An 8,813-nucleotide genomic window follows, 5' to 3' on the forward strand; every position below is an offset into this window, starting at 1 on the left:
CTACCATGTGTGTCGTCGTCATCTTCACTTCCCTCGATGATGCCAGCTGCACGGCGCAAGTGTTTGTATTGATGTGTGTATGTTACGTGAACGCCACGTTTTCTTTCTCGCCTCTTCTTTGTTTTTTCTTGTCGTCAGCTTTTCGCTGTGTTCTCTCGTGCTTCAGGCAGCGTGGGACTGGAGCAGAGAAGAAAGACGGATGGGACACCGCGTAAAGACGCCGAAGAGGCAGCGCGGCGTGCGAAAGTCAACAGCCCCTCTGCTGCCTTGTCTTCTCTGCCCTTTTATATGTCACGTTTAGAGAAAAGCTTGCTGTAGTCTTGCCGATGACACTAAAGCACTCCAACGTTTTCCCTGGCTACTTGTGTTTTCTGTCCCTTTCGCGCGCTGTCCGTGAGGGTGCACGCGCGCGGCGAGAGACTCTATGCGGGCCGTCGGCGTCAGTGGTGGCTGTTACTGCCGTTTCGATCGTGTACGAAGGACTCAAATCTAGACCGTGGATAGCGAGCATACTCTATTCGTACAGAGGGACTTTCACTGTAAGCCTCAACGTGTCGCTTCGTAGGTGCAGCACGTCTCTCATGCAAGGATCTCTGCATGCATTCATCTCCTTTTCCGTCTCTCTTTTTGGTTTCTCGAAACGGAGCACATGCGAGTCGTTTTTCTGTGGTGCAGCTCGAATACATCACCTCCACTTGTTTTTCTCTGCTGCAGGTTGTTACGTATCGTGTGGCCACCTGTAGCCACGGCACAATGACAGCACTCGCCGATGAAGTGAGGGAAAAGTACTCGCTGTCGCTGTCGTCTGACTACGTCGAGCGCTGCGTGCAGGCGAAGGCGTCGCTAACCTCCCTGGAACTGTACCAGAAATCACTTTGGGAGAATTTGCGCGATATCTGCGGCACGAGTCTGCTGCCCTACGGCATCGGCGCCCAGGTTTCTGCCACCCTTCCCAATGCTGTTGTCATGCAGATCAACGCGTCACGAGACGCGACGCAGCCGTTGCGGCCCTGCGCCGACGCCTCTGATGAGGAAGCCTTTCTCAACGCGGCCTTTCAGCGGAACTCCAGCAAACGACTGCTGCGGTTGCAGCTGACTGACGGAAATGTCGAGATCTCAGCACTGGAACTATCTACCTTGTGTGTGTTTCAGGGAATTCCCACCCCCGGGGAGAAGTTGCTGATTCACAAGGGCGCCGAGGTGCGCAACGGCTGCATCATCTTGTCCGAAGGCAGCGTCTCCGTGCTCGGTGGTGAGGTGCGTCAGTTGAAGCAGGACTTCCTCGCTAACCGTCGCCGACTGGAGGTTGGCTACCAGACGAGTAACGGCCTCGATGGGGCGCCTCGTTTTGCTCCGCTGCAGGTGGGACATCACTATCGCAGTAGTGTGGCGAACAGCGGTGCCCCGGTTGACATAGGGCATCAAGGTGGAGCTTCACCGTACCACGCGAATGAGCGCGGCGGTAGGCGCAGCAACTACTCTCGCAACGGCGGCGGTGGCGGCCGTGCCCAGCAAGCAGGCGACAACTATGAGGGGCGTGTTAGTGCCGGCGATCACGGCAGGGGAGGACGGGGAGGTCGGGGCGGCCGCGGTTGGGACAGTTCTTATGGCGGCGATGGTTGGCGAGGCCATGGAAGGAGAGGTGGGGGATATGTCAGGCGAGGTGATGGTGGCCGCGTCGACTCCCGCGGTTGTGTCGGGGGTGCGTCGTACCACGTTGACACGGCGAACTTCCAACCGCCGGCGGAGAAGTTTCCGGAGATTAACGAGGCGAATTTTCCGCGGCTGGTATGAGGCGGAGCGTGGCTTCTCGCCATGGAGGTACATGTCGAGCGGAACGTAGGATGCTACTCCAGGACTGGCGAGTCTGCGCTGTATGTTTGGCTTGCGCTTAAATGCCGTTGCGGAGATGGGCATCCGCATCAACACGAACGCGGAAGTGCACGCACAAAGTGTAAACAGAAGCACGCTTGCACATGTGCAGAAAAGTATGCGAGAGGCTGTGCGCCTACTCGGATCGGCGCGTAGCTGAGTGAGGACTGTACTTGAGGGAGAGTAGCTGTGGCGGCGGGCAGCTCTTTTACATGACAGTGACGTTTCCCTCCGGACTGCACAGCCTGGTGTGCGGTGACAATGCAGGGAGCAGAGGGGCGTGTCTTCCCGCACGCGTTTATCTTCAGAAACTTGTAGAGGATTCATGACGCTTTCCATTTCGATCGCAGCTACATCTCCAAGTACTACTGCCCCCTTGGTGCATGTGAGGGTGATACGGTGCAACAAGCCCATACCACCCCGATCGTTTTCACTTCCGCTGAAGAGGGGCCCTCCTGTCTCTGTTCTTTTACGCTGTTCTTACGTCGGGATCTCCACATCCATGACAGCCGCAGTCGCAATTCTCGTTTAACGTTTTCTCACTTGCGGGTGAAACGTTGGAACAAAGGGGCGACATCGTCGCCCTCCCCCTTCACCCCTCTCCCCCCTCCCTCCCCCCACGCACAGAGAAACACCCAGACACACATACTTGCATCTTTCTTCAGCGCACACGCCTGTCGCGTCAACGTCGGAGTTCTCTCGGCGTCGCTTTATTCGCGTGGAATGCGCACCGGTAGTATTCAGAAACAGTTCCACCGGTGCTAGGCTGCAGCGTGATGAGAACCGGAGGAGGCGAGCGCAATGCGCTCGTTGGTGCTTGCAACGACCACAAGTACGCAAATGTGGAGGCGTTGCGGAAGCTAGTGCGGCTGGATTGCCGCTATGCATGGGTTGATGTGCCCTTTTCTACACCTTCGGGGCGCCACCAGCTGCTTGCTCGCCAGCGCGGCGCCACCGGCGGCCCAAGTGCACCAGAGAACGCGGACTTAGTGGCATTGTTGAACTCAGACAGCATTCCGCAGTATATATGGCCGGCTGCCTATCCCATGTGCGAGTGGATTCATTCCCACAGCAGCATGTTTCAAGGCAAATGCGTGCTGGAACTCGGGTGTGGGGCTGGCGCTCTCGGGTTCACGGTCGCGCAGCATGCCAGGCAGGTGGTGCTGACTGATTGCTCGCCCGTCTCCCTTGCCCTCGTGCTTGAGTCGGTCGCGCGAAACGGCTACTGCAATTGCGGCGTGGCAGTCCTGCAGTGGGGAAGGGAAGATCAGCTGGTGCAGATAAAGCTGGAGTGCGATGTGGACTCCTTTGACATTGTCATGGGTAGCGACGTCTTCTACTTCAGCAGCACTCTCAAAGCCGGGCTTGCAACGGCACGCAGCGCTCTCATGCCACGGCACGACAATGATGCGGTGTTTCTCTGCGGCAGTGTCGCGCGCTCCGACCGAATGGAGGTTGACCTCGAGGAAATGCCACTCCAGGAAGGGTTTGTCCTTGCTGATTCAATCGTGATGGACCCGTTTCGGCTCTACGTTTGGAAGGTGTCCTCCTCACAGTAGTTCTTGCTCGTCGGCTCTTCGTCCATGAATGCTAATCGAGAACTCTGTGACTTGTGGCAGGTGGCCACCTGCCCGTTGTCGAGGTCGAACACGGTGCAACGTAGAAAGTGGGGAACCGCCGGCCAGACTTCCTCTCAACTCTCACCTTGATGTTCCACTTGGGGTAATTAGTGCCGCACTTTGTCGCTGTTTTTCATCCTATCCCTGCACGTGCGCGTAACATCGCGGGTGCTCTCCCCAGTCGGCTCGGCGTCGTGCCGGCAGACACATCAGAGCCAGCACGGAAAGCGACGGTATCGCATCCCTACCCATTCTGTCGTTCTCACGTCCAAGGAACGCTACCGTCGTACGGACGCATGTAAACATGCGCGGCTACACCAGTACCTGCTCTACGTGTTCTAGTTTCGCGTGTGCAGTTTTTGTCGCTCATCTGTTTCCTTTATGTGTGCGTGCGTGCGTGTGTGTGCTGTTTTTCCTGCTCCATCGTATCATCGCATCTCTTTCCGTGCGCTACACGTGCCCCTCAGGCATCCCACGGGTGAACGTCCGCCGATCGTGCAGCGCTGTTGGAGAGGAGGGGGGGGGGGCGCATTATGCTTTCCCAAATGCGTCGAGTTCACACTCGCAGACGCAACGCAGATGTGATCAGACCCTCCCTCTACCCAAAAGGCAAGCATAAGATGGTCGCCAGAGAGGACGGTGGCGTGCATGTGGCCCACCCTCACACCTCTAGGTGGTGTGGGATGAGCCGTGTGATGCAGAGACGAGACGCAACTCTGCTGCGACTGTGTACGAGGGCAGAGGTGAGGTGAAACATTATCAGCAACGCCTATCCTTCTCTAGCGATCTGCACAATGACTCAACTACAATGGATGCTAGCTGCTACTCTTTTTACTGTGGCACCAGTGAAGCTCCTCGGCATTGCCTTGTCTTCATTTTCTTTGCAATATCCCCCTACTGCCTTTCCTTTCCTCTCTGCTCGACAACATTGGCGCGCGGGGTCCCTACAACAACCGTGCATCTCAACCACACCATGAATGAGCTTACTTTCTCCCTCGGTTCCCCCCCCCCCCACACCACCACACACATGCACGCACAACGCCGGATATAGTCATGCGCACACGACTCTCCATCGGCAATTCTCCCTTCCTATCACCGTCTTCGTTTCTTCTGCTTCACACGCGGCTGCATTATTTCGACGCCCACAGAGACAGCTGAAGAAAGAGACATAGGCTTACCGTCTTTTATCTCCGTTTTCCGGTCGAAATTAGTATCAGTGCATCTCTCCGAGTGTGTGTGTGTGTGTGCCGTCTTCCCTCGTCTCGTCTCCCAGCACCAATCAGCTCTTCGTTATCTCAACCGACAAGATGTCTTCATCCGATGGCCAGGGAATGCGGGCAGTGATTCTGGTCGGCGGCTTTGGTACTCGGCTCCGTCCGTTGACGCTGACGACGCCGAAGCCCCTCGTCCCATTTTGCAACAAGCCGATGATCATTCACCAAATCGAGGCGTTGAAGGCGGTTGGCGTGACGGAGGTGATTCTGGCTGTTGCGTACCGGCCGGAGGCGATGAAAGAGCAGATGGACGAGTGGTCACGGAAGCTTGGTGTTCTCTTCGTGTTCTCCGTCGAGGAGGAGCCGCTCGGCACGGCCGGCCCGCTTGCCCTCGCCCGCGATATCCTGATGCAGGATGACAAGCCGTTTTTTGTGCTCAACTCCGATGTCACCTGCCCGTTTCCGATGCAGGAGCTGCTGGACTTCCACAAGGCGCATGGCGGCGAGGGCACCATCATGGTCTCGCAGGTGACGCAGTGGGAGAAGTACGGTGTCGTCGTCTACTCGCCGCAGAATTACCAGATCGAGCGGTTTGTGGAGAAGCCGAGCAGCTTTCTTGGGGACCGAATCAACGCCGGCATTTATATCTTCAACAAGAGCATCCTGGACCGTATTCCTCCCTGCCGAACGTCCATCGAGAAGGAGATCTTCCCTTCGATGGCTGCAGAGGGGCAGCTCTACGCATTCAACCTGGAGGGCTTCTGGATGGATATCGGCCAGCCCAAGGACTACATCCTTGGCATGACCAAGTACATTCCGTTCTTGGTTCATAGTAACCGCGAAACGGAGAAGTTGCACACGGAGGCCACGAAACACCAGCGTGGTGGCCGCTTTACTGTGATCGGCGCCTCTCTGATTGACCCCTCCGCAAAGATCGGCGATGGTGCCGTGATTGGCCCCTATGCGTCGATTGGCGCCAACTGCGTTATTGGCGAGTCGTGCCGCATCGATAATGCTGCCATCTTGGAGAACTCCAAGGTCGGCAAGGGTTCAATGGTGTCTCGCAGCATTGTGGGCTGGAACAACCGCATCGGCAGCTGGTGCCACATCAAGGACATATCTGTGCTCGGCGATGACGTGGAGGTCGAGGATGGCGTGGTTCTCATTGGCACCAAGGTGCTCCCCAACAAGGATGTCGGCGAGCACCACTTCGAGCCTGGTATCATCATGTAGTGCTGCATCGGCGTGAAGGCATGCGAGGTGCTTCACGGATCGCGGCGAATGCGTTTAGTGTACTTTTTTTTTCGCCGGTGTGTGTGATCCGATGGGTATCGTATCCTGGGCGCCAAGGGACACCGGATACAGGGGCACTGGCATTCACGTACATGCACTCACACGCAGTTACTTACACGCGCAAGTTCAGCAGTGGCGGGTGAACGGGAGGAAAGAGGATGGTGGGAATGTTTCTCAATGCTGTCTGCACGTGATTGTGCGCGGGAGGACGGCGAATGGCTGTGAAGCGACACGTCAGTTGCAAGTGTAGCACCTATGTCACTCTCTCGCTCGCGCTTTTATCACCCTTCCCTCCCTTGTTTCTCATTTTGTTTGTTCTTCGGATATTGTCTCTCATTCCTCCCTTCCTTATTTTATCGCCCCGCTCAGCTGATGAGTATCCTGACCGACACAAGAAATTCTAACCTACCTTTTGGGTCTGTCAACTCATTTTCCCTCTGTTTTCCTCTTCACGCTTTCTTCGTCTCCTTGTCTCCTTCCCCGTCCCTCTTTCCCTCTCTTCCACCCCCACACGCACACACTTCTCGTTTCCCCGTCTGCTCTTCTTTTTTTTTTCTGTTGCCTGCTCTTGTGTTGGTTTGCCTTTGTTCCGGGTGTTGTCTTCCTTCCACTTGTTTGCCTTTGCGTTCTCCTGTCATTCTGTCTTTGATATTAGGAGTTAGATCTCTCTCTCTCCCTCTTAGAGAGACTGGAAACCCCCTTTTCTTTTTGCAATACTTGTGTATGTATGCACTTGCTTCAACCCGTGCTCGTTCACTTCTGCCTCGATAGCGTCTGTCGAACTGCCAACCTATGCACCTCTCTATGCGTTCCCGTATGCGCGTGTGGGTGTGGGTGCTGGCAGGAGTAGGAAAGGGCAAACGATGCCGTGCTAAGCAGTGCTAGAGCTATGAAGCAAGGAGTTGGAGGAATAAAAACGCTCGCACGGCGCTTGCAGTATCCCTATAAAAGCGAAGACGACATTCGTTCTCTACTTTCGACGCCTCCCTTCTCGCTAGCGTTTTTGAGATGCCATGGAGGTGGCGCATACAGTCGCACACACACATGCGCGGATACGCAAACACGCAGAAACCGGTTTCGGCATATCTACTCTGTAACAAGCGAATGTGTGAGTGCTTCGCATTGGTTGCGTGGCGCATCTGCTTTTTTTCTACGCGTCGCTTGTGTGTGCGTGTGTAGGGGGGGGGTGGAGTGCGAATCGCGCTACTCTTCTGGAAGCAAGATGCATGTAATTGAGCGCAAGATACGCAAAAAAATCTGTAGACATAAGACGTGCGGGAAAGAGGAAAGGAGAGCAAAACAAACTTCCGAGAGCCAAAGGGCTGTTATAATACACAATGCCCTCGAGTGTTTCATACTCTGAGGAAAGTTATCCGTGATTGTAGATGTACCCAGGCCGAAAGGTCATCCGAGTTGCATCCAGAAGTGCGGCTGCTACATTTCTTTGAGAGAGAACAATGCAGAAGCCGAAAAGAGACAGCCCATCGAAAACCACGGCAACTGGACAACATAAAAGGAAACATGTGAAGGGGTAAAGCCGCTTCCTTTGCACACCACAGTGTGGTAGTCGGCGCCCCGCACTCCTTTCCGTCCTCGCCCCTCCCCAACCACCACTCCTGCCACCTCGCTGTGGGCCTTTGCACCCATCGCCGCTGTCGCCTTGATGTCTTCTCACCCTTTTTTTCCAATGCCCTGCCTCCTACCCTGTTTCTTTCTCTGCCTCTTTCTCCCCACCCCTCTTTCCCTAGCCGGGGGGGGGCGCAGAGAAACAGAAATGCAAAACGGAAAATACAGACGAGGAGCATAGTTAGGTAAGGAGTGTTGACGAGGCGACGGCGTGTGTGCGCGTGTTTCTGTGTCTCGGAGAACGAATCGATGCGGTCTCGAAAACGTATTCGAGTGTGAAGGTGAGTGGGGATAGGGGCGGAGCGGGGGAGGATGCGAGGAGTGAAGAGGAACTGTGAAGGGTGTGCGTGTGTGTTTGTGTGCATGAGCCGGGGAAGATAGAGGCAGATGTTGCCATAAGGGAGAAGCACACAGCTCTCCTGTGCTTGGTGTTATCCTCTTCTCAAATGTGCTTTTCCTTTTCTTTTTTTCTTGTTGCCTCCTCCTCTCTCTTACTGGCTTCGTCCTCCGTTGCCCTTGTTTTTTGTTCTTGGGTTCCGTGCGGGTTACGTCTCTCTCTCCCCCTCGTATCTCTCGTGGATGTGTATTTTTTGTTTGTTGGTTTTCTTTGACTTGGCTTCACCATTTTTCCCGTTTTGCTGTTTGTGTAGTGCACTATTTTACTCCTTCGCTCTCTTTCTCTCTCTCTCTCTCCGCCCATTCATTGAATGTCCGCCGGCGTTTCCTCTTGCTCTTCTTGCTCTGCCGCTCGGCATATGCCGTCGCGTTTTGTTCGTTTATGTGGAAGGTGAGCCTCGTGGAGTAGACGAGAGCGCTTGCAGGCGCGCGCGTGACGCGTGCGAGCGTGTGCGCGCACGTCCTTTTTTGGACAAGTTGATTGCTCTATATCTTCTGCTTCGAGTGTCAGAGCTGACAGACGCGGCACGAGACGAAAAGACAGACAGACACACACACACACACACAGAAAGGCCCAAGCCACATTTATACAAAGACGTGAAAACTCACTGAATACGCCAAGGCCGAACGCTAAACAACGATCCGAACTTGGCTCACTTACTCGAATATCCCCTCCCCTTTAACAGAGGGGCAGGCATTCTCATTTGCGTACGCCATGGCTCTCCTCAATGTAGCGCTTGACTATTCTTACAAGATGTGTGTCTCACTGTGGCGGAGGAGAGTGGTCTGCCAT

The 8,813-nt window shown here is 55.1% G+C and overlaps 3 protein-coding genes across 3 annotated transcripts; all 3 read left to right on the plus strand.

The window, feature by feature from the left end:
- Nucleotides 1-753: 753 nt before the first annotated feature.
- Nucleotides 754-1,794, plus strand: LMJF_23_0090 (conserved hypothetical protein; the record flags this gene model as incomplete). Its single annotated transcript, XM_001683279.1, has 1 exon — nt 754-1,794. One exon carries the CDS (start codon nt 754-756, stop codon nt 1,792-1,794), a length of 1,041 nt encoding a protein of 346 aa, XP_001683331.1.
- An 854-nt stretch (nt 1,795-2,648) lies between these two features.
- On the plus strand, nt 2,649-3,431 carry LMJF_23_0100 (hypothetical protein; the record flags this gene model as incomplete). The annotated part of the gene is made up of 1 exon (XM_001683280.1): nt 2,649-3,431. One exon carries the CDS (start codon nt 2,649-2,651, stop codon nt 3,429-3,431), a length of 783 nt encoding a protein of 260 aa, XP_001683332.1.
- A 1,367-nt stretch (nt 3,432-4,798) lies between these two features.
- On the plus strand, nt 4,799-5,938 carry GDPMP (mannose-1-phosphate guanyltransferase; the record flags this gene model as incomplete). The annotated part of the gene is made up of 1 exon (XM_001683281.1): nt 4,799-5,938. The coding sequence occupies one exon, from the start codon at nt 4,799-4,801 to the stop codon at nt 5,936-5,938; it is 1,140 nt and encodes a 379-aa protein (XP_001683333.1).
- Nucleotides 5,939-8,813: the final 2,875 nt, after the last annotated feature.

The sequence above is a fragment of the Leishmania major genome, chromosome 23 (assembly GCF_000002725.2).
Source record: "Leishmania major strain Friedlin complete genome, chromosome 23".
In the NCBI taxonomy this organism is placed as follows: Eukaryota; Euglenozoa; class Kinetoplastea; order Trypanosomatida; family Trypanosomatidae; genus Leishmania; species Leishmania major.